This window comes from Pseudopodoces humilis, chromosome 1 (assembly GCF_049639895.1).
Source record: "Pseudopodoces humilis isolate 2021_Gansu_Grassland_sample_001 chromosome 1, ASM4963989v1, whole genome shotgun sequence".
NCBI classification, from domain to species: domain Eukaryota; kingdom Metazoa; phylum Chordata; class Aves; order Passeriformes; family Paridae; genus Pseudopodoces; species Pseudopodoces humilis.
This window is the reverse complement of record NC_142200.1, coordinates 64,898,863-64,925,813: the sequence shown is the minus strand read 5'-3', so window position 1 is coordinate 64,925,813 and position 26,951 is coordinate 64,898,863. Positions and strand designations below refer to the sequence as shown.

Here is a 26,951-nt window from a genome sequence, read left to right as displayed (position 1 = left end):
TTATTTCTTTAGCTTCTCTCCTAAAAACTGCCAAATTCTCTTGGCTAAAGAAAATGAAAGAAAATGTTTCTGATCTTCTGAAACAAAGTCTGATTAAAGTGCTTGTCCAAGTGGATGCCTGTGCAATACTGCTGAGGTGGGACAGCTTACAGTCAGGGTCACCCAGTACAGTCCAAAACCCTGGTTTCAGGAATTTGAAAATTGTCAGATTAACTGACCAGGGTGAAAGATTACATAATGGCTAGCTATCTCAGGGTCATTTACTGTTATGAAGGCAAAATCTGGGCAATGGAAGAACTCATAGTTTCCTAGAGACATGGAATATAATAGATCATATCTTGTTTTGCCCATCGTCTGACATTCTTACACAGCTTCAGCATCTGACACGCTGCAGAGTGCAGAGATTGTGAATCTGGAGAGCAGGAAGTAGGACTGCTCAACGACAGGGATGTTTCTCTTCCAGTTCCTGTGTAAACCTAAAAATATTTGGCCAAGCTCCATACTTCCATATGTTTAAAAATGCCTGTCACATTCAGCATTGGAGACTTACACCCAAACTCCCCAAGACTACATCAGGAATGGATAGGCTTCTCTCCTCGTCGCTTTCTACAAGCCAAAAATTTCTCCACTAAGGAAGCAAGAATATTCCAGTCTTGCTAGCTAAAGCTTGAAATTGTTCCAATTACCCAAACTAAGAGCAAGATGCTGTATGTCCAGTGCTCCAAAATTTCTGCTGCCTGTGCCCAGACATGAAAACAAGATCCAAACAATGAGGGCTGAGGGCCAGCTGGACAGATCAGCAAAAGACAATAGCTGAAGAGGGTAGGTATGTGAAACTATACAAACACACAGTAACAACAAAAAAGGAGCCTGTGCCAAGTGGTTAGAGAGACAGTATCTGTGACTAATGGGGTATTTGTTCAGCTATGGAACACCCACCTAACACCAAATCCCACAACCCTGTAGCAAACCAAGGGAATTGCAAATCTTGTCTCATTTGCACATGCTACAAAGCTAGCAAATAATAACAGGAAGCACATTCTTCAAGGAGGAGAACCGAAATGCACCCTTCCCTTCCCTTCCCTTCCCTTCCCTTCCCTTCCCTTCCCTTCCCTTCCCTTCCCTTCCCTTCCCTTCCCTTCCCTTCCCTTCCCTTCCCTTCCCTTCCCTTCCCTTCCCTTCCCTTCCCTTCCCTTCCCTTCCCTTCCCTTCCCTTCCCTTCCCTTCCCTTCCCTTCCCTTCCCTTCCCTTCCCTTCCCTTCCCTTCCCTTCCCTTCCCTTCCCTTCCCTTCCCTTCCCTTCCCTTCCCTTCCCTTCCCTTCCCTTCCCTTCCCTTCCCCTGAAAGCACCAGAACCACTGAAATAACAATCACTGCTGTGGACTTACTGGTTGGGTTTGGAACAGCAGAAACAATGTCCTTGCTTTCAGGAGCAAGGGCACCGTAATTGGCGTGGTGGTGGTGATGCCGATGGTGGTGGTGGTGCCTTGCAGCCATTTTTGTGGTATATGGAGTTCCACCATTCTCCTCAATGTTGAACGGATGCAGATCGCTGTTGTTCAATGGATAGCTACAAAATAAATTCAGTTCAAATTAGAGCAGTAAACAGTAGCACCAATTGTACTTTTGGAGAGACAGAGTGAAAACTTTCTTGGGAAAAAATGCACAGCTCTTTCGTAAATACAAATTTTAATGAGGTATATCCCAAATCTTTACAGTTTTCTATCTCCACAAGATTTATCATATGAGGAAAAAGGATGCCTCTGCTTGTTGGTATGACTTTAAGATCAGAACTATTTTTGATTTTACACACTACACAGTCTCTGCTAGAATCTGTCCTGGGATAGGAAAGTCATGAAGCAGAAAACAACTCCTTTAAAATAAAATTGTCTGAAGAGCAGACCAAGGAACGGTCTCAGAGTAACACTGCATTCCTGAGAATGTACATGTCTCTAAGTGTATGTCACTAAAATACCTTAGGGAAAAAATTGAGAAATAAAACATTTTACAGATTCCAACATACAAAATAGCACTTGGTCCAAAAGGAAAGGCACCTGTGCTGGGATAAGTAGTTTGGGTTTTGGTGGGGGTTTTTTGCATGTGTTTACTTAGGAGATTAACTATCGTCAGTCTACAATAGCTGGCAAACGGGGACACACTGACATTTTTATTCACCATCTCTAACTGAGAGGTGACAAATGACACTGCTGCTTTTCTTCATTAGCTTTAACTGATGCTGTTTCAGTTTATTGTTTGAAATTACGCTGAATTTCTAGAAGTGATATTTTCTCTCAATTGCAGCAACCAAAAAAGATTGAGATAATTCTACAAAGATATTGCAAACGACTTGAATGTGCTTTCCTCAGAGGAGAGCTTAAAATTTTTATAAGGTTTTAACTTATTCTGTAGTAGTGCATTAGACAGTAGTTGTAGTAAATCAATTCATTTCAACAAAAGATGAATCCCCTGCCTATTTGAAATATGCTAAAGAAATGATATCTTCAGCTGTATGGGTTTTCAGTTTGCTTTTATTAATAACAGCAGCCGGAAACCTGACAACATGAATGAAGACAAACCAAATAATTAAAGGGACAATAAATAAATTATACCTAAGATACTTGCTACACATGTTCTCTGCAGATTACTTAGTGATTCAAAGCAAAATTAACCAAATAAACACATCTGCATCATTTCCAAAGTTATACTGAAACACGCAGCTTGGTACATCATTAATAACCACTCTCTTCTTAGTAACAACTTAGACAACATGAGGTTTCTCTGACTGGGTACTAACTGAAAAATACTTTTATGCTGGTTACTTTTTGAAAGCAGGAGGCGGGGAGGGGAATGATGCATATATTAATCTTGGCAGGTTCCCAGCATGAAGCAAGCACCGCCAATAAAGCCACTTCTGATGCCTTTTTTGCCTTAAGGAAACCATACAAATAGGTGTCTGAATGCACAGGGGACAGCTTTCGTGAGCTCAGATAATCCAGGACCAGTCTGTCTTTTCAAACTGCACTAAATCTTTACTTCTATAATCAAATCAAGCAAGTGCCTCCAGGGGGAAAATGGTACAGGCTAATGAGATTGCACACTAATTGTAGCAGCTCTCCTGCACTTTCCCTTCAAGGGCCTAGGGTTGGCGTGACATTTTTTTACTGAGAAGATAGGTGGTTTTGTTCACATGTTTAAAACCCTGCTGGGAAATAAGGTAAATTTGGGGCTGGAGCCTCAGCACATCTTTTTTTTTTTTTTGTTTGTTTCATCTGATTCAATTTTTTTCAAGACACAAAGCCCTGTGTGTTGGGAGTTTCATTTTACCCACCAGCAGGCTGGTTTAGCAGATTTTGAATTGGTCTTTTCAAAATGAATCACACCAAATCCTTACACTGACTCCTCATACTGCTATGGGCCTAAGGTATCTTCCTTGCTGAAATGAGAAGGAGCTGAGCAATTGAATGAGCCAACTGAATTAACCTCTGGCCTGAGGGCTAATGTACACCAAATTCTCTAGATGTATTTCTTGACTGTCCAGAGAGGAGAGTAACATGTAAATGTAAAATGTAAGGAGACCATTACATCAAAGCAGTAAAGAGCCCAGCAAAGCTGATGTTTAGCTATGCACTGAAATCCTTGAGGACAGCAGGTCACAAAGCTCCAGACGGGGTGTCACTACCCAAGCAGCGAGCTCCGATGTGAAATCCCACCTTAAATCTGCTGGCCCATGTAAAAGCATGTGTTCATCTGCACTGTTCTAGGGCTGACAGCAGCTGATGGATGTCGAGGCAAACTCATCTCAGGGTCAGCCAATTCTTGCACTTCAGATGCATGTGAGGTTGGGCATTTGTAGATACCCTCACTACCAAGGAGTTACTGAACAATTAGAAACAACAGGCCTTGCAGCAGCACCAAAGCCTGCCAACTAAAAAAGGTGACAGTACCAAATAAAAACATTTTAAGTAGTGCAAATCCCTTTTCTGTGTACTCTCTCATATGTATTTTAGGGGCATATTAGATATCTTACTGTAGTTTCTACAAGCTGGCATCATTACATCACATGTTTCTCACTTTTCTTCCACTGTCTTATATACAGAGACTTGACACTTTTCCATTCAATGCATCCTTTTGTTGCTAACTTTGCTTTCTATTGCTTGCTTCTATATGGCTTACCTGAACAGAAAACATGCCCATGTATCCTTCTCAATCTATTGATGTAAATAAATCTCTACTTTCAGTGAACCAACTTTTTGACTATAAAGTATTCATACTCCTGACCTCCAGGAATTTATACTTGATCCCTGATCATCAAGTAATGCTCTCAGACTGTGCATTATGTGGACAGGCAGTAGTTTTTATCCTTTCTCCTGGTATGCCAATGTCACACCGTTGGTTTACTTTTTAAACATCAACTGGCTGTCCTGCAGGTTTCCTCCTTCTCTGCTGTTATTTACCTGTGTGGCTTTCTCAACAAGCTCCAGCTGTTTCCTATACAGAGAGCTCCTATCCTTCAAGGAAAATGAGGTAGGGCCCTACAGGCAAGTGTGCAAAGGAAGCAAACATTTCTTCTTTGTCCCTCACTCAGGAAAAAGCACTCCTGAGAATTCAGTTTCTGGAGGCTGAACCTTCAAAAAAGCAACTCAGTGTCCACAAGAAGGTTAGTACTGCCTTTAGCCTCAAATTCACTTTAATTAGTTTTTTCTGACCAAAAAAGCAGCACATTGAGGAACAAGGCAAATAACACATATCTACTAATTTCTGTTTTATAATATTCTATTTTACAACATTTCATTTTACATTATTAGTCCTCTGTCTCAGTTTTACACTCCTTACCCTTTACCCAAAAAGCTATTTTCAGCTGACATTCTTAGATTTCATGTGCTCCAGTCACCTACTGCTTTACCAAACTATGTCTCTAGCGTACAATTCACACACACAAGTGTTAAGAGGACATAGGAAAATGGGGAACAGAAAAGTTTTTGAAAGCCTTCAAAACCAAAGTATGTGGGCCTGTGTTACCTGAACTGAACCTCCCTCACTAGAAGAGACTCCATGACCCTCCTGTGCAATTGATTTTAGTGTCTCAACATATCTACACTTGTTTATTCTGTCTCCTTTACTGCAATTTAAGTACTGCTTTATCTCCCATCCATCACAGGCACAGTGAAAAGGTTACTTCTTGCTATAGAAGCCTGTGTTTTTGAAAACGACCCTTTACATCTCCCCTAAGGATCTGAAGAGCTCTGAATTCCTCAGCTGCCCCTCACAGGTCACACATTCCCTACAGCTCTAAGACACCTTGCTATCCCTGTCCACCCAGCTGCCCCTGCTTGCTTCCAACATGTGGTGCTAAGAACTGGACACCCCATTGCAGCTGAGGCCTTGCAAACACATTTCAAAGAGGAAGGGCTGCTTCCCACATCCTACAGGATCTACTCCTGTTTATACACTGGAACATGACATTTTTCCATACAGCCTGGGATTGCTGACTCATGTTTAACTTGTGGTCCTCAAGAACATCCTTGACGTTCTGAGATCCTTTCCTAAACTGGTTTCCAGCCCTACAACCTCAGTTGTGACACATTACTCCTACCTAACAGTACAAACATTCCTCCTGAGCTGTGCCATTATCTTTCTGATGTGCTAAAACCAATAATACCTGATCAGGACTTTTCTCTCACCCATGACAGGCCCGGTATGCAAGGACTTCCATTTTGGTGTAAACAGTGAGTGACAAGGGGTTTTTTAAAAAACACAACTGCCTTTCCATGCCATCCTCCCAGCTGCCATCCCCAGTCTCCTGTAACAGAACATAACTGTGCAGCCCTGCAGAAACATCTTCCACCTGTGTCCCAGAACAGGCTTACTCCTGCACCCTGCCCATGCTCCTCTTTCCCCACTCTTCCTCTAGGCATCTTCCACCTGTCTGAAGTTACACTTGGAGTGCAAATGGTGGCACTTTCTTCCCTCCTCTCTGTGGGGAGGCTGGAAGGGCAATAGCAGGCTCAAACTATCATGCCTTGTGGTTGACTCTGAGAGTTGAGACCTCCCCTACTATAGCTGAACAGTAGTTTAACAAAATCCCAGGCTTCTAGGTCTGGTTGTCATAAGTAACCTTCAACAATTACCACACCCACCTCTATTTGCTTTGAACATTCCTCCTGCACCAAACCAATGCAATTTTCCAGTATTTAAAAATCCTCAAGCTTTCCACAAACATCTTCAGAACCGCTCTCAGTCCTCCGCCATCTGCAGCTCGGAGCAAGCCTGCTGGTGATTTGCACAGGTTTTGGCAGCAAAAATTCATGCTGCTGGCACACTGAATGTGCTGGGAGATGTATCACCCATCCTCATATCATTACAATACTTTCTCCAACATCAAAATGGGCTTTAGGTGTGCTCCCAAATGGCAGCCAGGGGAAGTGTTGCAGTGCCTGTTAACATGTATGTGTATTAATGAGTACGTAATGAGAGCAGGCACTGCGTGTGAAACTTCAATGTGGCAGCCAGGGAGGGAGACTTAACAGCTATGCTAAGCCAAACATTCATTTTTGGGTTTAGTATTCCCCTTTTTTGGGAGGAAGGAGGGTAGACTGGGTTGATTCCCTGCCCATGCTTCAAAAGCAGTTAAAAAAAACCCCAACAAATAAGCCATAATGAAGTTTTAGCTAAACTTCCTTTAATCATATTTAGAATCTCACATACCACTTGTTTCGCTAAAGCATGGCAAGTGGCACAGAGAAGGAATTTTGCATTCTCTGCAAATGTCCATGCGGAGAGGAAAGAAGAGAAAGTGAGGGGATAAGAAGGCAGTACATGTGAGTATCACTTAATGACCAGGACTATTGGACTGAAGCAAAAGACCCAGCATTACATGAGACGGGAACACAGACCACAGCAGGGTGACTGCAATAACAAGAGAGAGGGTAAACTTTCATTCTGCAGCCAAGGACTGGGACATATAAAAACAATGAGTATTCCTAAGTAAAGGAAAACTGGGATCACTAAAACCAAACTTATGTTGTTTTTTTTTTTCCTTCACCATGTAACCAAGACCTCTTTGCTGGCCAAAACTGGCTTCCTGAGTTGTGTGAAGTGTAACTAAAGCTAACAGAGTGGTTACACTTCCATGCTCTGCTCTGTGCTCTGACACCAGGACATCACAGCTGGCCCATTTCTTTCCTTCAGGGAAGGCATGGAAAATTGTGTTGTAGATTTCTTTCCCTGTTGCCAGGGATGATCCACAGTCCCCATCCAATCCTAGGGACACCTCAGAAAGCACAGCAGTCAGCCAGCAGCCTTCTCTCAGACAACCTTAATATTAAAGAGAAAATTATAATAGGGAAAAATATATTAATAAATGGTGACGGAAGCCTGCTGTAGGATACAAGATGCTGAAGTAAGTTTTGAAGCAAGACTAATCTGGAATTCTCCACAAGAAGAGTAAAAAAGCCTGCAGCAAAGCATGTTCTAATAAAATACCAAGGAACAAATCTTGACTTGATAAAGACATCGTCCTTATAGATTTCACCTTATCTGCATAAAGATCATTAAAAAAATACTGTCTTGCAAAACTGTCATGCAAAATATGCCCACTGGGAACTAAGTGTGCTTTTCTTCATTTACAAATGCTTTTAATTAACACTAACAATAGCTAATGATATTTAATCACCTGTCAAAAAAATTAATTGTCCCAGATGTCCTTGTAGATGAGAAAACTCTGAAAAGCAGACATAAAATTTTCTAAGACCAACAAGATCCTCCCTCAAGTCTGCTGCCTCCCCCTTTCAGACAGAGGCCATATATTCTTGTCCTTTCGAAATAAAACAACTTGGGCTGGCTAATCCAGGCAAGCTAGCTCAGGTTAAAACAGGAGCAAAACCAAGCAAGGAACTTTGGCCTCTGAGGTAGCCTGCAGCTGATCTCAGACTGCTAGCCATGGAGCAGCTTTTCCCACCACTTAACCCATTGAATAACTCAGGTCCTGTGAGCTAAGCACATCCCTGCCTCATCTCTACTGTGCTCAGTATCGCATTGCTGCCAAAGGATGCAGAGAGAAGCAGGCACAGGCCTGAGGCTTAGCTAAGAGAACACCAGAGATCACAGGATGTGACAGAAGCTGCTGGACATAAAAGATGAAGGCAGAAGCAGCCACAAAATGCTATAGAGCATACCCAGAAGGATTCCTGAAATTCACAGGTACTTGTGGTAGGGATACCTGGCCAAACACCACAAAGCTCTGACAGGGGAGTATCAGGATCTCTTGGGCGAGAACAACCTTGCAAGGCCAGCACTGTCTAGGAAACTGTATCAGTAACTGTGTAAGGTCCAAACTACCATGGTAGCCTTGGGACATTTGAGTATGGACTTAGCAAAACCAGGAGCAATGCAAGGAAAAAGCAGGGGTAATCATGAGAAGACAAGAGAAAGGAAAGAGATAATTCATGCGCAGGATGGATTTCATTTAGAATGCACATGAGAAAAGTGAGAAAAGTGGCCAGCCCCATATAAGCAAGCTGCTGGTCAGTCAGCTTGGCTGGTCAAGCTCCCATCACCACAGTCCAGGACATCTTCTCAACTGCAGTCCTATTTTCTGTGGAGGTGTGTGCATCAAGGATGGAGCTCTCTGTGCTGCCCCACATTTGTGAGAGGCTGTTTGTGTGTGTGGTGCTGCTCAAGGTGCTGCCCTTCACCTCCTCTGCTCCTCGGCAAGGCTGGCTGAGTGGGTGCTCAGTGAGCATTTCCATCTCTGGAATGAATGCTCAGCATCTCATCCTGGGCTGTGAAGCCAGGAACTACAGCAGCCTTGCATCTAGCAGATTAGAAAAGTGTAATCCCTTTAGCCTTGAAGCCAATCCACTGGATTTGGCTTCCCTTAACAATATGCTCCCATCTTACAAAATCTCCTCTGTCTCCGTCCTTACTAAGCTGAAATTCCTTGGGAAGAAAACTTGTTTTAAAAGATATTAACAAAACTGTGTAATTTTAATACTTCTAAATTATTCTGATTCTGAATTCTGCTAACGCTTTACAAAAAATATGCTGTCTTGTGAATTTTCAGTAATTTGTGATAACTTTAAAGTCCAGTGTGAACACAAGTGACTTCATTGCTACACAAATGACTTCTTTTTAGTTTACAGATTTTTAAAAGACAGTATTAACTGGTAAAAGTAGTACAAAATCAACCACTCAGCACAGCAAGGCCTCTCAATTACGTACTTGCAACCTCTGCCCTGTCTCTGGGCAGGTTCTCACTTCAATACTTGGGGAACTCATCTGACTGCATCTTCCTGACTGCAGGAAATTGTTAATTTTACCTTTAAAACCATTTTCACTGTTTTTTTGGTTTTTTTTTTTAAAGTCAGAAATTGAGAATGAGACATACACATTAAATGCAACCATTGAAACTGAAAACGAGTAATAACAAACAAAGGCCTCCTGGGCTCAGAATTTTGATACTGAAGCAGCATCCAATTTTACATTCAAGTTTGCTTCAAATCAGCCTTGCTACTGATTCAGAGAGCCCCAGGTACCGAAGACACAGATGCTAAAATCACAAAGCTCCCTTGCCGTTTTCATGACTCTTCTCCATTCTCAGAGTTTCTAGCAGAATCCATTGCTTTTCATTTTCTAGTTCCTTTCTTTTGCACATAACTATAAAACCCTGCTCCTCCTAAACCCTCTACTTGAGCTTTTTGTTTGCCTGACCCATTTTTTCCCTGAGCTCTTCCTTCCTGTTTGACTCCTGTATTTCTACTGATGAGAAAGACTTGTCTTGGAGGCACTGTGACACCGGCTCTGCTGTTTGCCAGCAAAGGCCTTCATATTCAGGGCCTTGGCCCCTGGAGATGAAAAGAAACAGCCACCCTGTCGTCTGTTTAGGTACTGAGTTCGTTACTATGCAATTACACAAATCAGAGAGCTCTGGAGATTCATTAGTGATTTGTATTTCTACTTCTCTAGGAAGACAAAATTGCAGAAATTGGTAATGGCAGGTAAAGCTGCTGTGGTTATAACGGCAGCACAGAATGTTATGGGTTTAGTGAGGAAAAAGTAACTTATAATTAGCTTCTTATCCGGAGTTTAATTGCATTAGATCAGTACTTCCTACTTCTCTAATTAGGTATGGCTAATTCCTTCATTTTCGTTGCGACTTGGACAGTAGATGTTTTTCATTGCCTCAGTTAAAAAAAAAAAAAAAAAGAAATAGCATTTTTATAATCCATCAACATAAGACATTGGTAAGACAGGAACTAAAAGTTTTCCAAAATGTTCCTGTATGAAACATCTGTTCTTGTGTAATCCAAAACATCATCGATCATATGATGAGGTGCAGATTTTGCTGTTTGATGGTTTTAAAGAAAAAGGTCATACTATTGGTTCTATGAAGGAAAAAGGAAGAGGAAAGGAAAGAAGAAAAGAAAGATAGAAATGGAAAAGAAAAAAACCCACCAAGCACATTACAAAGATAGTACATTCATGGTAGAAATATAATTGCGGTGGCAATTTGAAAACAGAACCCTAGGGGCACTTCCACTGGTTCCCATAGTCACAGCTCAACATTTATCTTAATTTTAAATTGGCATATTCCTCAGTTCTGAGAGGGTGTGATGATCAAGGCAGTTATCATAAATGCTTCTTCTAGTGACAAACTAGATTTCTTCTGAAGAGATACAGGCAATAGACCAGAGAAGATAAGGTGCCACCAAACTCAAAGGAGTATCCCACAGTCATTTGAAAGCTGCTATGCAAGAAAACACAAACTAATGAAGTAACATTGGGTCAGGCTGGTGGAACTTCTTATCTCTACCATTCTCTGTGCCAAGCCCGCCAAGATTCTAACTGAAGGGAGAAAAATCATCTTTAGAAAAACTGGATGGAAGATAAAGGGTTGTTTTGGTTTTTTTCTTAATCTCTTCTTTCTGTTCAATACTGAAAGCATATTACATGTGTAAATTTAAAACAATATGCAAGACAATTACAGACATGCTTGTATTTCTGTAACAAGATACTCATATCGGCAGGGGACAGTGCACAGGGAGGCCTGACACACGAACTTTACAATTAAATTCAGATTAACACTCATGAAATCACCTCTGTGAAAGTACTCTATTTTGCTTTAAAGTACAGTCATGAAACAGTCATTAGTAAGCGCTTGAGAACAGCATTTACTCTGCATCTTTATTACTGGAAATGATTGCTATCAATGGAAGAACTACAACTGAATTATCTGTTGGGTTTTTTGGGGGTTTTTTTTGTTCGTTTGTTGCGGTTTCTTTTGGTGATGGAATGGCAACAAGAGCAACAGCACATACACTGAGGAAGGGAAACTCTTTAGCCAGTCACTTCAAGGTACAACAGTAAGTAGAAAACAAGGAAAGCCGAACGAAGTCTTCATGATCACCACACACCCCTTTGCCATGTACTGCAGGAGGTAGACAGAAAAGTGTGGCCCACCTCTGTGTGTTTTTTCTGGTCTGATTTGACTAGGATTGTTTTCCAAAAGCTGCATCCTTCTATATGCCTGTTATATGCTGAGGAATGAGGACTGATTTTCCTGCAGGCTCTGCAACACTAAAACTTGGGAGCAGCATAAGAGCACTGTGATTTTCCAAGCTTGTGCAGTTTGACTGTAATGTAGGAAAAAACCTATTTATTCTGAAACAGTTCAAAATCTCCATCCTCACAATGTAGCAAAAATTTGGTTAGGGTACAGAGTGTTAGTTCAAGCTGGCTCTCAAGGTTTCATAGGTAGCACATGAAACTTCTGTATTAACAAAAGTCAGGGTCCTGGTGGATCAGTACCCCTTCTTCAAAGCACACACATGAGGTCAATCAAAAAAAATACATTTCCTAACTGATATCCATTAATGATGGTCTTTAGCAGCTCTGGCACCAGCAGTCTCTTTAGATGCCATTAGCAATGCTGCAATGACAGCATTCCCCCTACAAGTCTGTTTTCCTTGGTTCTCTGTTGTAGAGTAATAGGAAAACCTCTCATTGCCAACAGTCTTTCCAGAGATCTGGAGTGTCAGGTTAGATAGATGTGCATCAGAACTTCTCTCCTTTGAGGAGGGAAGAGCAGCCTGCCTGCTTGATACACAAACTGAAAAGATTCCTCCTCTGAAAAGAGATGATTGCAGTGCTGAACTGTCTCCTCTCTCTCAGAGAGCCCCATCTCACCAGCTTTGATGCCTGAGAAGCAGGTGATATACTCGGTTTCATTTTCCCCTGCTGCCTTTGATGTTCCCCAGCTCATTCCTCGCCAGCATTTGAAGTTCCATTTTCAAAATTACTTGCAAACTCCGACACTTTCTCTTGCAGGCTGAAGAGACATCTGCAGCGCTTATCCAGAGGAATAGAAAATCACATTTTACATTACCAAACCATAATATATGCTTTGTTGCCATCCACACTGTAAGAAAACATCCTCCTCTTGGTCAGTTTGCATATGGGTTCAATAGTAATGGGGTTCAGAAGGACTTAATTCTTTCCTTTAAGTATGCAAACCCCTGACTACCAGCTTTAGAAATGCATTATAAAACCTGATCCCTTTGTTCACTTAGCCTGTGACTCACATTGACTAGAGAAAAATAGCTGAAAATGAAAGTTTGAAGAAAAAGCCCACATTAAAACAATATATTCAAAATGACAACACTTTCAGTATTGTATTTCAGGTATCATATTTCAGTATTCAATATTAGTCATTAGTTTGCATGCCAGGGCCTGGCTGGGGCCGAAAAGCGATCTATTTCAGCTGGTGTTACAGATGTGGTGTCACAGTGCCACCAGCTTTTCAATTCCCCCAGCAGTTCCTGGGGGAGAGGACATGGGATTAGAGTTATTACAAGGCAAAGGTAATCTCCCTGAAAATCCAAATACATAGAGTGTAGAGCCAGGCCTGAGCCCTGCTAGGGAAGCCCCGGTTTCCAGCCTTATTAAGCATAGGAGGAAGATGTGCAGAGAGATGATCAAAAGATACCCTCAGCCAGATTGTATCAATTAATTCTCCAGCACAAGGAAGAAGCAATTCTATGCTGGACTTCAGATCAATGTAATTTCTCCAATACCTATTGCTATACTCAGACTTCCCCTCCATCCCTCCCCCAAGGTGATGCAAGGATAGTGTTTATCACCTGTAATCAGATTACAGAAGTTTCTAAGTGTATGTTGGACTTGTAAAAAGGTTTTAGACAACAAACGCACTTCAAAACAGGGTGGAGAAAGTTTGCACATGCAGTTCAGTGGGTACCCCTGAGAACATGTTTCATTTGTATTAAGGTGTTACCTCCTTTAAGCAATTTTCAAGGCATTTTTTAAAAAAAACTAACTTCCCTGTGTATATTTAGAGCACATTTAAAATGTGTTGACTTAGAACAACAGTGTTACATGCTCTTTGTTAAAAATTATGCAGCATTTCCTCATGAGGAACTCCTAGGTAAAGTAGTTCATTCATTTGGTGTATAAACACTCACATACCAGGGCCATCAAGTTCCTATACTAAGTTTGTGCCTATAAACTACCAGAGGATTCCTGTAGCAGCACAAATTTAAGATGTAGAATTGATTTTTGATAGAGCTTTCCCAGTATTTTAAATAAAAATTGCTGCTTAACCCAAACATTTTCCACTTTTGCTCTCTCTCCCCTCTCTACATGTAATCTGGTTTCAGCTGCAGTGTTTTGTGTTGCTCCAAATAAAAAACTGTAATCCTAACATCACAAGACTTCTATTTCTTGTTAAAAACAAACTATTGTGAGTTACGACAGCGCTAATTTTAGGGAAAAAACCCTGCCAATGTATTTTTTAATATTTAAAGCAACTCTTTTATACTACCCTGTTCAGATAGATACCACCCATATCTACCTTTGTTCAGGTGGCGTAAGTTGGACAGGTGAGAGCAGTACTGGGGTCAGAGAGGAAACAGGCAGATATGCTCCCTCTTCCTGACTGCATCCCAGCCCATATGCTACAGGAGGCCAACAGTGTCTAGAGGAAGGAAGGACAGAGACACTGATCTCTTCTTACCTAGCTGTTCGCTCCGTGACTTGGCTGGTTCAGATTTCTGCAGACAGCAGGGAGGATGAGGGATGAACAAGTGAAAAGGGAGTGCAGGATGTGTGGGCTCCCTCTCCTGAGAAGCAGAATGACAAGTGCTTCCCTCGAGGCGACACACACAAACTGCAGAACACACAAGGCCCACAGGTTGTTCTTCACCAGTGTGCCTGAGGCTTTTTAACACTTACAGGACTAGTTGGGCCTTGTGCTGTCTTTTCTTGCAGTCTGTCAGGGAATGGATCCCTCGTTCAGTGCACCTTCAGCAACAAACCAAACATAACACAGGATGAGGTGGAACACTGCCAACAAACCACATGGAAGCCGACAAGGTTATAAGACAAGAATGATACTGTATCATGAATGTAGGTGTGTAAATAATAAAGCACCATTGCCCCACACTTCAATGTGAGTTTTCAAAAAACCCTCCTCCAGAGTGCTTTCAGAGAAGCAGCTAACCTAGATGTTTGTTCCAGTGGCTCCAACGATGTTTCTCTTCCTTTCTTAAATAAAATGCTGCTGAAATAGAGGAAGACTAGTCTGGGGAAACTGAAGTCAGCCTCTGTGATTACACACCTCAGGCTTAACTCTGGAATTTTCACATCTTAGTGCACAATTGTTTTATTGTCTTCCCCTCTCTACAGATTGTAATGGAAACATCAATCCACCACAGCATTAGTAACTACAGGGGAAATCAGGTACAAGCGTATCTACCACCCTCCCAAAAAGCTTTCAAAAATAAATAATGCATCATAACCAGATCAACAAGACTGACATCTTTTATTTGTACTTAGCACATACAGGAAAGATCAGAACAAATAATAAAAGATAGCATTTGTAAACAAACGTATTTCACAAAAAGTTATAAACTATCAAATTTGCTCTGAAAAAAATTCATTATAGCCATTTATAAACGTGTATTTATCAAAATCAAGTTAAAAACTACTTCATTTTGAAAATATCCCAAATAAAGATCCATTCATTCCAACAACTTCAGAGAGACCATAGATGCAAGGCCTAACTAAAACAAATGCACGAGTGAAGATGGCACTGTGATTTTTGGTTTAAAGATAACAAAAAAGTCTGCAAGCAATCAAAATACCAGCCAGTCAAATTCAAAGTCCTATGTCTGTAAAATATACATTCAACTCACAAATGTTTATAAACTTTAAAAAAATAGAGCTATTCCACTGGAATGTCCTCATTTTTTAATGTACTGATCATATGTTGTGTTTTTGAACCCACTCAGAGAAAAGTTATCAGTAGGTAGTTTCATGTAATTATAAAGTTCACTTCCATAATCACATTAAAAATAAGACAACAGCAGCACCCTTTTAGCAAGGATTAATTTATAACATTCTTGCCTTTATAGCAGCAGGTATGGTTTTGGGGAATGCTATCAATATAATCAGCAAGTTAAAAAAAAAAAAAGATATACATACTCTGTGAAGTTTATTACAGTGTTCTTTCCCTATACTTGTTTTCAAAGTTAGGTAAGCACCTCTACTTTCTTCTGCAGAACACAAAAATTAGAAACAAATGAGATTCAAACCTATGACTGCCTCAGTAGGCTCCCTTTGTTGGTGTTCCACAAGCCAATTTGATTGCCAGTATGAATTCTGTTTTTTCCTCCCTCCAATCCCCTATTTGCATGCCAACTAAAAAAAAAGATTCTCAAACTTCATCGATTATTTTGACTCAAAAGAAACAAGGTAATAAAAATAACTAAGGCACAAAAGTCTGATCTTCAACAGCAGGCAGAGGGTCACAGATACGAAACTAGGGTAGAATGAAAAATCCCAGAAATATTTCTGGTCTCAGGGCACTGAAAATTGTTACCAGAATTCAAAAAAGGTTTTTCAAGATTTTTTTTCTTTTTTTTAACAAAGATATGGAAAACACTTTTCCCAAGAATGTCCACAAACACGAAACAAGGATGGATGTACATACAAAGACACACACTTTATGCACAATACAGTTTGAACATACTGCAGACAGACAAGGACCATGGAATGCAATGATGTCTGTAAGATGGCAGGTGAAATGAAGATGGCTCTTTTTCAGAGAGTTGTCATGAGTTTATCTTGGTACACCATGCTTTGGACTCCTCCTAAATTCTTCTGGTTCTGCTCCTGGATATACCGTAAATTGCTGTCCTCTCCACTTGTGGGGGGTTTCCAATAGGGCCTGTCATCATGATAGGGTGGCCTGTACCATTTGCACAGTTATTGGTTAGTGAGGAATGGAAGTCAACTTCGGAGTGCTACACAGTAACATGAGCTCATCCCACAAGTGCTAAGCATGCACATGGAGCTACAGCATGGGAAGGAAAGGGGGACAGACCTATAGGTCTGAAGCTGCTGAAGCAACTGGAAATCTTTTAGCTAATCTCAAAAGGCTTTCAATCAGAGCTCAATCACTAAAAACCCTCTCTGTCTGCAATGTTACAGACGAGCATAGTGCATCAATGCTCCGGAATTCCAACGGGGAGGTGGGGACGGAGAAGGAGGCTACGGGAAAACTAAATTTGTACAACACACAAGTAAAATAAAACACCATGCAAAACGCTGAGCTCATGAAAGTACATCCTTCAAGTGCAAAGGGTTAAAAAAGGCAATCCTATTATGAATGAAAATTGCTCTTCTGTAGTTATTGCCATTCCTTTGGCACTGGTGCAGTTAATTAACTCTAAAGCAGCCTTTAATTGACAGAGTTGAATTTTCTTAAGAACACCCCCAGTCTACAGTTAGTACAGGTAATTCTCTGAGACTTGCAAAAGTACTACAAGGAAAGTATCTTTTTCCTTACTTGCTCATTATTTATTGCTGCTTAGAGATACTAACTTTAACCATTCCTACAGTGTCCCCTGAATCATTGCAGTGGAGTGGGGAATAAATAAAACAACAATTTTGAACACTATGTAGGAAACCACAACATTTAACATTACCTTATTACCAAATTGAAGTTGCAATTATTATATATACGGAAGAAATTCTTTTCTGTGAGGGTGGTGAGGCACTGAAACAGGTTGCACAGAGAAGCTGTGGATGCTCCATCCCTGGAAGTGTTCAAAGCCAGGTTGGATGGGCCTTTGGGCCACCTGGTCTAGTGGAAGGTGTCCCTGCCCACGGCAGGGGGTTGGAACCAGATGATCTTTAATTCTCTTCCAACCCAAGACATTCTATGATTCTGATAAGGTTTTTTTGAAGTAGCAGAAACACAGGCAAGGTTTAGATTTTACCTTTTTTTAAAATATATTCTAAAGTTATATGATGACAGCTGTTAATTGGATTTTTTTCTTTTCAGAAGGTTAAATATTAAGCTAACTGCAAACAATTTCACTGAAAGAATCCGCAAACAATTTTAGTGAAAGAACTTTACTAAGAAAATTAAGACACAATTCCACAATTCCAAAATTATTCAACAAAAGCTCCATATATGACACGTATTACACAGGTCATTGCATTTCAGTCCATGCTCATACCAGACTTTCATGCCCAGCAGAAAGAATTTTATGCATCTGTAGTTGTGATCTCAAGTTCGTAGTCAAATGGCATAAGCTTGCTCAAATCAAGCTATCCAAGGCTGATAGCCTTAAATGTCCAATTTTTTCACTTTGAATCCAAGTTAGAATAACTTGAAACTTCTACTTTAACCGCACATTTAAATGCTTCTACCTGAATGGAACAAAAATTCTGAGCATCTTTTCTACCAAGCTTTTATGACTGAGCTTTTAAGTGTGGGTTGGGGTTTTTTTCAGCCTTACAAGCCTTGCTATAAAAAAGCCATTGTTCATATTTCACTGACCTTAGTCTTTGCCCAGGCAGTGGAGGGGCTGAAGGGGGAGGCTGTCTACACACACTACAATACATTATTGTGCTTATTTCAATATCACTCTGCTCCAGGGTGGAGTATTTGGCTTTAAAATGTCATGGACTGGTATCCTAAGTGATGAAATCTTTAGAAAAATTTCAACAAAACCTCAAATGATTTATGAAATCATTAGGCTCTCTTGACAACCACTCTTCCATAATGTGAAATTGTGCATTTTAAAGTGCTCATAATAAACTGGATAAAGAAACCCTAAAATCAGGAAGACTCCTGAGCCTGAAATACAGGCAAAGTTCATGACACAGCTTCAAGTCTCCTGTTTCTAACACAAATTTAATATCTGCTTTGCTGCTGTGTCCTAGCAATTTCGAGATGACAATGCCTGTCTGCTTCTCTGCCTAGTATTTCTAATAACATCCTTTCTTTTTTCCTGCATCCTCAGACTCTAACTCACACCAAATTATCTTTTCATTAATTTTAAGCTCAGCCTCATCCCTAGAGCCTGCCCACACTAGAACCAAAGTCTACCTATTGTGATGTAAGAATATAAATGCTAGATAAGGAGGAACAAAGATAAGGGTATTGGTATTTTTCACTGAAGACAGTAGTTATTTGTCTAAAAAATGAGTCATCTAAGAAGGTTACTTTTTATTAGGATAAAAAAAGTTGCTGGTTTTTATCATGTGCACATGTATAGACACATATCCACCAGCAGATGCATGCCTTCACCATGCATTCCACCAAGTGGGTTTTAATTGGACTGAATTTCTTCCAAAATTTCTTTTCACTCAATGTCTCTCATCACTAGCTACAAACAAAAAAGTATGCGAGAAGATAACACAACAGCACATGCAGGAATATTTTTGTGAAACAGTTCTCAAAAATTCAGTGCTATAAATTTACTCATTATCTGTGATAAATTGTTCCATGTATTTGACATTTTTCCACATACATTTCTGGAAATGATAAAAACTGTGCTCCACTGCAAGAACATAATTATTAAAAACTTAACTTTACACTAAAAAATATTTCTTCTCTGGCTTAGGAAATTAAATGCAAACAAACTGATCAATTTGCAATTAAAATACAGATCAGCTCCCCATCCAACATACTCCCTACAGGAAATAACTAACATTCTATTTTGAATTAGAAGTCAACTAGAAAAAAAACCACTTCATATTCCAAAGCAAAACTTAGGAGTTATTTAACACTGTCTCTATAGCCCATAGTTAAAACTTCTGTTGGCTTTTCATCTGCAGAGAACTGCCCAATACAGCCACCAAATCTTCATACCAGGTAACATAAAGAAAGAAATAACCATCTCTTTTTTACAAAGGGAAGATTGCTTACCTTACATTCACAGGTGTGTGTGGATGCCAGTGTGGCTGAGCAGGATGTATATTAGGATGATACTGTGGCTGCAAATGGAAACATTGAACCTGGTTAATGAAACCATATAAAAGCTCCTTATTAACTTTTCCTGAGGTCATGAGAAATACATTCCTGGTGAACCCCAGAAACCCTAACGCTTCAGACCTTCTCCCAGGTCACTGAGCACGTACATGAAGTCTCTTGGTGACGAGTCTGCTCATTAGGACACACTCACGGGAAAAGGCAAAGAAAATTGCTCTCCTGTTTGACAGACACCCTGGCACATCTAGTGCTTCTCATAGAAAGCACATCAAAAAAATGTCAACTTTGATCAAAGGTGGAGAATAAGAAAGGTTACTGTTATAAGAGCAGGCTTCAAAAGGTCACCTATCTTTGGTGACAGCACTTCCCTCTCATATCCACAAGATCTTGAAGAGAAACAGTAAAAGAAAATCCCTGGTGAGAGTTTTAATAAAAAGCGTTAAGACTAAGTTCTCATGCACATGCAGAGATTGGAAGCTTGCTTTTTCTCAGTACCCACTGTCAGTAGCACAGATGAAAACCAGGTAATGTTTCCCTGGAGTGCATAAAAAAAGCGCCAACAAGCATTTGACGAGCAACTCTTTAATCGTGATGAGGGAGTTAATTGCAACTTTGTAATTGTCACAATCATCCAGTGTGAAAGGCTGCTCTAGACAAAAGCTCGCTCACAGAGCAGTCTCCTGGGGCCCATCACATTCACAGTCCCAAAGGCTTTAACCTCCACAGAAAGGAAAGGGATGGGAAAAAAGATGGCTAATGGTGTGCATTCAGCTTGCAGAGCATCCAAGAACACAGGAGACAAGAGTCCCTCCACCTTCTCTTTAACCCCAATAGTTTAAAGGAATAAAACCCAAAGGTTTATTTCTGACATATCAGAGAATCTCACCCCAGAGTAAGGAAAGGGGAGCAAAACAGCTGAACAAATTATAAAGAGCAAAAATATTTACCACAAAATATGAAAATGCCAACATTTTCCTCTGTAACCGGTATTCTCTTACCTGGTAGTTATGGACTTCAGGAGTATTTTTAGCACTAAGAGAGAAAAAAAAATTGCTTTTATGTAATCAATACATCTATGTCACAATGTTTTTTAGTTCAGGGAAGTACTACAGAGAAATGAAATTAATATTCTTAAAGATATAATTATTTTATTCAAGATATACACCATAGCAGTTAACATGTGAAAGAGGGGTGTAAAATTTTTTCTCTCTTTTCATTTAAAAATATGAACAAATTATGCTTGATAAGCTGGCATAAGAGCAGTGAGAAAAAAGGAAGTATGTTTTAGTTTAGTCTGAATTAATATATAAAAATAATTAAAAAAAATAGATTAAACAATGGAAGCAGGCAGTCCCCAAGAAGAATCTGGGGATGCATAATGTGACATGCTAATTCATCCCATACCAGACAATCTGTTTCTACAAATCCTAACACAGATATTATCTTCAGAATCCTTTCACCCAGGTACAGCAACTGAGAGGTAGAGAGAACTTAGGCAGTCACTTACCACAGTTGTGCTGCTTTCACAGGATTGTTTGCTTAAAAAGAAACAAACAAAACCTTAAGACAAGTGAAATATCGGCCATTTTGCAGCACTTGTTGGGCTGTTACACTATGGCTAAAGTGAATCCTCACACAGACATATTTGCACAGAAGTATCAGAATTTCAAGTGCAGCCCTGTGCTTTCTAGCAATACTGTGTGACATCAAAGTATGAGGCAGACACAAATCTCTCTCTGGTCCTGAAAGCCCTTTAGAGATTACAGCAGACAAGAATATTCTTCCCAAATGTCACAAAAGGACTTTTGGCAGAGTATGTTCTGCACAACACTTTGTTTTCTCACCTTATTGTAGTACCATACCAATAACATCAAGTCCCTTGGAAATCAGAAACTATCCCTTGCTGAAATTTTCACTCTCTTATAGAAACCAGAGTATTCACAAGGCTGATAATGGCCTGTGTCTTATTACAGGGAACAACAGTAGCCAAAATAGCCCATAAGTTGTAATCTTGAGCTACAAGGTCTTGGGCTGTGTGTTGGACAGGCTGGAAAGAATGGTGAAGGTGGCAGCTGAGTAACTGGGATGTACCATGCCTTTTTCATGACTGTGTGTGTTTCAAGAGAACTGAAAAACTCCCGAGAGATAAACTGAAAGTCCAGCTGACTGCCGAATGCAGGAAGTTAATGACACACTGCAGAGGTCTCAAAAGCCACAGAGCTAGGAGAGAATCCAACCCTTGTGGGCTGTGCTTAGGTACACATCTTAATGGCCAAAAGATGAATGAAAGGTAATAACCTACAGGGAGTTTTTGCATTAACTTAACAAACATGCTGTTGTGCTCTCTAGAAGGAGATGGCTTGGGTGTGAAAAGTTCTGACTGGCTGCAATGGACAGAGAACATAATTAAGCATAAGCCACACTTTTTCTCTTCTCCCGCTACCTCACAGACGTAAGTAGAGAAGCATGGAGACTCAAGGCAAAACCTGCAGGTCTGTCAGTTCCTGTTATGGCAAGAATAAAACTTACAGAATTCATTCTTCCACTGATAAAATAACCCACACTATATAGTTCACTCTCATGTCTCACATAACCAGCACCTCACAGATTATTAAATTTGCATTTCAGTTAAACAAACTCCTTCCATGTACTAAGGAAGGAAGCAGGGGAAAGAGTTACAGCCTCTAGAAAGCATGCACGCTTGTTACCCTTTCTGCCCCCACTGTAAATGAGACATAAAAATGTCCCCAAAATACCACAAGGGCTGCTCACGGAACTGTGGTTTATATTCTGGGAATGCAAAGGAGGATAAAGACATTCTAAGGGAATGTCATCTCACCCTGCTCTGTACAGCAGCCTTGCTCCATACGGCAACTATACCTGCAGGCTCAACTAAAAACAGAATTTGGAGAGGGTTATCTTGCAGTGCTCCTTCCTAGGTTTTTCTACGTGGAACAAAAAGCTCAACTTTTTAAGGACAAACTACAAAACCACAAGGGAAATCAATTCCTTGTCATTCCATTTAAATTCAGTACATCTCAATTCCCAGGGCAAGCTAGTTAAGGTCACAGTCTGGATAGGTGAAAAACATGCCATTTCAGTCAGGAAAGCCACAACAACTCCGTAACGAGACTGCTCGATAACCCTAAAATTGTCTGGGTAAATAAGCAAGTCAGTAAGGCTTTTGGATACTGCTCCACCCCACGTGACACAAGCAATTCTTCAAAAAAACATTACAGGCTTTTCCTTAGTGGGTTTTCTGCAACTTTTCTTTTGTCCTCAATAGAGCAACAAAAGAAACCATAGGTACCTCCTCCATAGATGGGGGTGGAAGAATTAACTGTAGGCAAAGATTAAAAACAGAAGATGGAAACAAAGAACTCGGGCCAATAAAACCCCATGTACGTTCTGATTTTTTAGGTGATCTGACATATTTTTTCTTTTCATAAAGTGGTACAGATGTCATGATTGTAATGTGACATTTATGGGATTTAACGGGGCACCTGCATGACCAATTCAGTGAACAGATGTATAAAAAACACTTACCCTTATAAGTGGAATGCCTCCGAGAAGGGTATCTCTTGCTCGGCCTTCTTTCAAATGTACTAGTTCTGCGTAATCTTGTCCCGTGTGTTGCTTGATATTCTGTCCTCCCACTTAAAATACAGAAATAAACAAAGTAAGCTACTGCCTTCTGCGGGAAGCTGCACCTGCTCCTTTGAGTAAAGAGAAATACATTGCTGTTACTTCACTAAATACCTGAATCTGAAGCGTGATCCCAGCCTTATGAAGTCGGATCTACTAGATTTACTATTTGCTGGGGCTCGCAATCTGAAGAAAGCGTGGTGCTCCACCGCACACTTCCACAAGTGCTTGCACGTTTTGGCACTGTCTAACCGGAAAACAAATGTGTGCTCTTGCTCTCTGCCCTAAATGCAGAAACAAAAGCTTTGGGAGTTGGCATGCATGATATTAGTTATTGTCCTTGGTAGGAGAAACACAGCCTGGGCCAACAGTGTGCTGAGCGTCCCTTGTGTTCTTACCAGCCTGAGCACACACCACACTTTGTTGGATCAGGCCCAAGTAAGGGAAAGAAGTTACCTGTTCATCATCTTCTACAACCACGAGCGTTAGTTTGCTCTTTTTAAAGTCCATTTTTGTGATTTTAGGCCTAAACACAAGAATCAGAAAGAATATAATTACAAGAATAGTAAAATAATTTTATTTCAACAACTACTTTACATTTGAGTGTGGTACTTCTAACCAGGCCAATCTACCTTCAGATTTTAAACTTTGTAGATCCAATTAAAAATTACAAATAACAATCATGATCCCATTATGCAAGGGAGAAAGATTTCAGCATTTTAACAAAAAGGAATATAACACAAAAGAGGATTACCAAAAGAATAAGCCTATTTTGTTGGCTCCTTCAAAGATCAATATGCCTGTTGGTGTCAGTCCAAGAGCATATTCACAACCATCTCTTCCCTGCAAGCAAGTACAGAATAAATAATCTGCCATGAGCAGTGTAAATCTTAATACAGTAGTATTGCAAAATCCATAGGTCTTAAACTAAACAAGAAGGATGTCATATTTTTTTAACATTACAGAGCAGAAGAATATGCATCTGTAGTGAGTGCAAAGTGGCATATACTGGCAATAGGAGGCTGCAGGGTGCCCTTTGAGGGAGGAGGCCATATGCTGCTCAAAGTGGCTCTGAGATCCATGGAGATGGACCCACACCAACACCGTATCCAGGGGAGCTCACACCTCACCTCACCTGTTTAAGAGCAGGCAGTTCCTGCCAGGGGAAGGAGACACAACAGGAAGAAACGGAGGGACACAGGAAAAGGCATGTGGAAAGGGATACTGTGGGAGCACAGGGAAGCACCCTTGGGAGGAGTGCTGCAGGTGGGAATCACTGCTGAGGGCCCATGGGACAACCCAGACTATAGCAAGGACACTCCTCAGGGACTGACCCACAGGGACAGCGCAGGGACCTCACACTGATAAAATAAAACATCACATGGATCTTACCTTAACTACATGCATATCTACACCATACATTTCTAGCCATTTAGCTTTGTTCAAGTAGCACAATTCAGCCTGCGCCGGGCTCTTTCCCCTATGAACATAAAATTCACACTTCACGGTAAGAATTTTTTCATCTGCTTTAAATGCTTTCAGATTCATTCCCTAAAACCCTTTTCTTTGTGTCCTTAATCTTAATGACACTAAGTGATATTTCAAGCTTATGTTTTTACACTCTTCCCTCCAAATGAAAATAAAACAGAAGACTGAAAATGCAAAAAGATCTCTAACTGCCAACAAGGATGTAAGTTCAGATAACAAAGCATCACTAAAATTTACCATATTTATTAACAAAAGACAGGAAAATGAATTTGCAACCACCCTGAACTCAAAATTTTTGTTTGAATGAAAGAGAGAAAGATATTTATCTCCAACATAAACAGGATAAAGACCTAGCTCCTTAAATTATTACAAAATAATCTAAAGAAAAAACAGTAACAAATTAAACCCACCACCTTCCTAAAAAAATCACCCCAGCAACCTTGCCTAAATTACTGCTTGATATTTCTAGGGAAGGGAGTGCTCAAAGCCTTTTTACAATACTTCTCTACTGACAAACATAATCCCCATTTCATGCCTGTTGAAAGGATTTGACTTTGGAAGAGAAGAAAACCTGTTGCTAAAGACCCCACTCCCACACAGGTACTCTACCTGCACTCTTTCCATTTCTGAAAAATGTCAAATTCCATTGCTTCAGTCTGGTTTGGTGCAAACCTGAATTCAGACACGAGCTCTGGTGTGTGCTCAGGATGCTCACACTCTCCCAACTCAGCTGAAATCAATCAATTAAGAAATTAAAATAATAAAGTCCTTGGGATGACCAGAAACATTTAATTCCACTATCCCTACAAAGACAAGGATAGTTTTCAAGTTCCTAGGCATGTTGCAGAATGTACTTGTGTCAATGCTTTGAGTCAACATCCCATCCCCCCACTGCTGGCCCCAGGAAATTCAAACCAGATTTTACAGCAGAAGTCAGATAAATGCATTTGCAGGAACAGTGTAAGGTTGTGGTACAGAATTCTGACATTCAGGGATGTTATGACTGAACCAGCTCAACTAAAGCTGCTTCTCTGGATTTTAAAGCACTTATAGGAAATAAAGTTTATATTTAAAACGATCATCAATGCATCTTCTGTTTTAGAACAGGTAACTCTGAAACTTCCTCTCATTACATACTTTGCATTCCCTAACACTTCCTATTCTATTGCATGCTTTGTTTTTTGTCCTGGTTTATGACAAATTTAGGAGTTATGTTTCTGTTCATGTCAAAACACGAAGGGAATACCTTGTCTCATGAAACCAGTGATAAAGCTGTGCGGTCTTTTAAATCACAGTGGTGGTGTAATACCAAGTATTTTTTAAGGAAAAAAATGCTGAAACATTAACATAATTAAGGTGTCATTTTCTACTTATATGCTTAGGCTCTGGTGTTTTCTTTTCTAGGAGCAGAACACTTTCCAACTCCACAGAGCTCAGCAGGAGCTGAGACTAACGCCCTTACATGCCTTGTGTCTGTGACAGCTTTTCTCCTGGAGCCTCTCAGCTGTACTAAGAGGCTGCAGCGTCACTGCCTGAGGACTGTGTGGCAAACATCAGTGGAAAATACACTCTTCAGCAACACCATGTCACTTGATATATGATGTGATTCCCAAACAGGCCTTTGTCAGTCAGCATTTCTTAACTGTTTACTACTCTTAACTTCTACTACCAAAATAAAACTATAAATGAAAAAGCAGAGAGGGAAATAAACTCCCTTGAAGAAAACAGTTTTATTCCTTCAGGGGGCTTTTACACTTAACAACTGCAAAAATTTTTTTCACAGCCAGACTCCAAAAATACCTAACAGGATCCATCAGTAGATAGGAAGTTACATTCAAAATCCAATCTGTTGGCTGATAACACCTACTAGGTGGTTTTGAAAACTTGTGCTTTGCTGAAACATTTAGCAGTCCTAAGGATATTAAACAGATTGAGTTCACTGGTCTTCATTTTTAATTACTGTCTCACACACATTTTTTCCCTCTGAACAGTAATCTTCCATAGTGAGTTACAGTATTCTCATCTCTGTTAAAGAAAAGGACATACACATATCTCAGCTCTGTGGCTGTTTCATCAAAGCTGGAAGCCTATTTAACACAAGTATTATTAAGAATTACTGGCAGCCTAGTCTCCAGTACACAAGAGAGAGCTACAGCAAACACACTAGCAAGGAGGACATTGAGGGGAGACAAGGTAAAGATCTGAAGTTTGATGCACTGCCAACCATCTAGGAAAAACATAGGAGATTTCTCTACTTCCTAACTGAGAGAGACGGGGGAATGAAGGCTGACTGTGCTGTAAAGAGGATGTGTAGGGATGAGAAGAATCATGAGCTTGTAGGACAGATGACACAGAGAAGCTCAGGCAGCAATATTAGGTAGGAGAAAAATATCATCCTTGTTTCTCCACAGCTGCACTCACTCTTTATTCACTTTCAGGTAAACAAATTATGTTATCTTTTTGATCTCTGTTAATAGGTCTCCAGCATAAGAGTCAGTAAGAGACTACCAGCTCCCTGCACA

The 26,951-nt window shown here is 40.3% G+C and overlaps 1 protein-coding gene across 4 annotated transcripts in view; it reads right to left on the bottom strand.

Moving 5' to 3' along the window:
* The window catches only part of EPB41L4B (erythrocyte membrane protein band 4.1 like 4B), a 168,589-nt gene that overhangs the window by 71,451 nt on the left and 70,187 nt on the right, over positions 1 to 26,951 (bottom strand). For 2 of the 4 annotated variants that reach the window (XM_088059776.1, XM_088059781.1), the window contains exons 7-16: positions 25,039 to 25,159; positions 24,334 to 24,421; positions 23,696 to 23,784; positions 23,398 to 23,467; positions 23,056 to 23,225; positions 22,843 to 22,952; positions 20,804 to 20,834; positions 20,295 to 20,328; positions 19,234 to 19,301; positions 1,388 to 1,569 (exon numbers count right to left, since the gene is read on the bottom strand). In XM_088059776.1, coding sequence (XP_087915902.1) covers positions 1,388 to 1,569; positions 19,234 to 19,301; positions 20,295 to 20,328; positions 20,804 to 20,834; positions 22,843 to 22,952; positions 23,056 to 23,225; positions 23,398 to 23,467; positions 23,696 to 23,784; positions 24,334 to 24,421; positions 25,039 to 25,159 — 963 coding nt within the window. Of the gene's footprint in view, positions 1 to 1,387; positions 1,570 to 14,807; positions 16,261 to 16,999; positions 17,111 to 19,233; positions 19,302 to 20,294; positions 20,329 to 20,803; positions 20,835 to 22,842; positions 22,953 to 23,055; positions 23,226 to 23,397; positions 23,468 to 23,695; positions 23,785 to 24,333; positions 24,422 to 25,038; positions 25,160 to 26,951 lie in introns of those variants that run through there. The other 2 variants (XM_088059788.1, XM_005527821.2) reach the window with 2 other exon arrangements.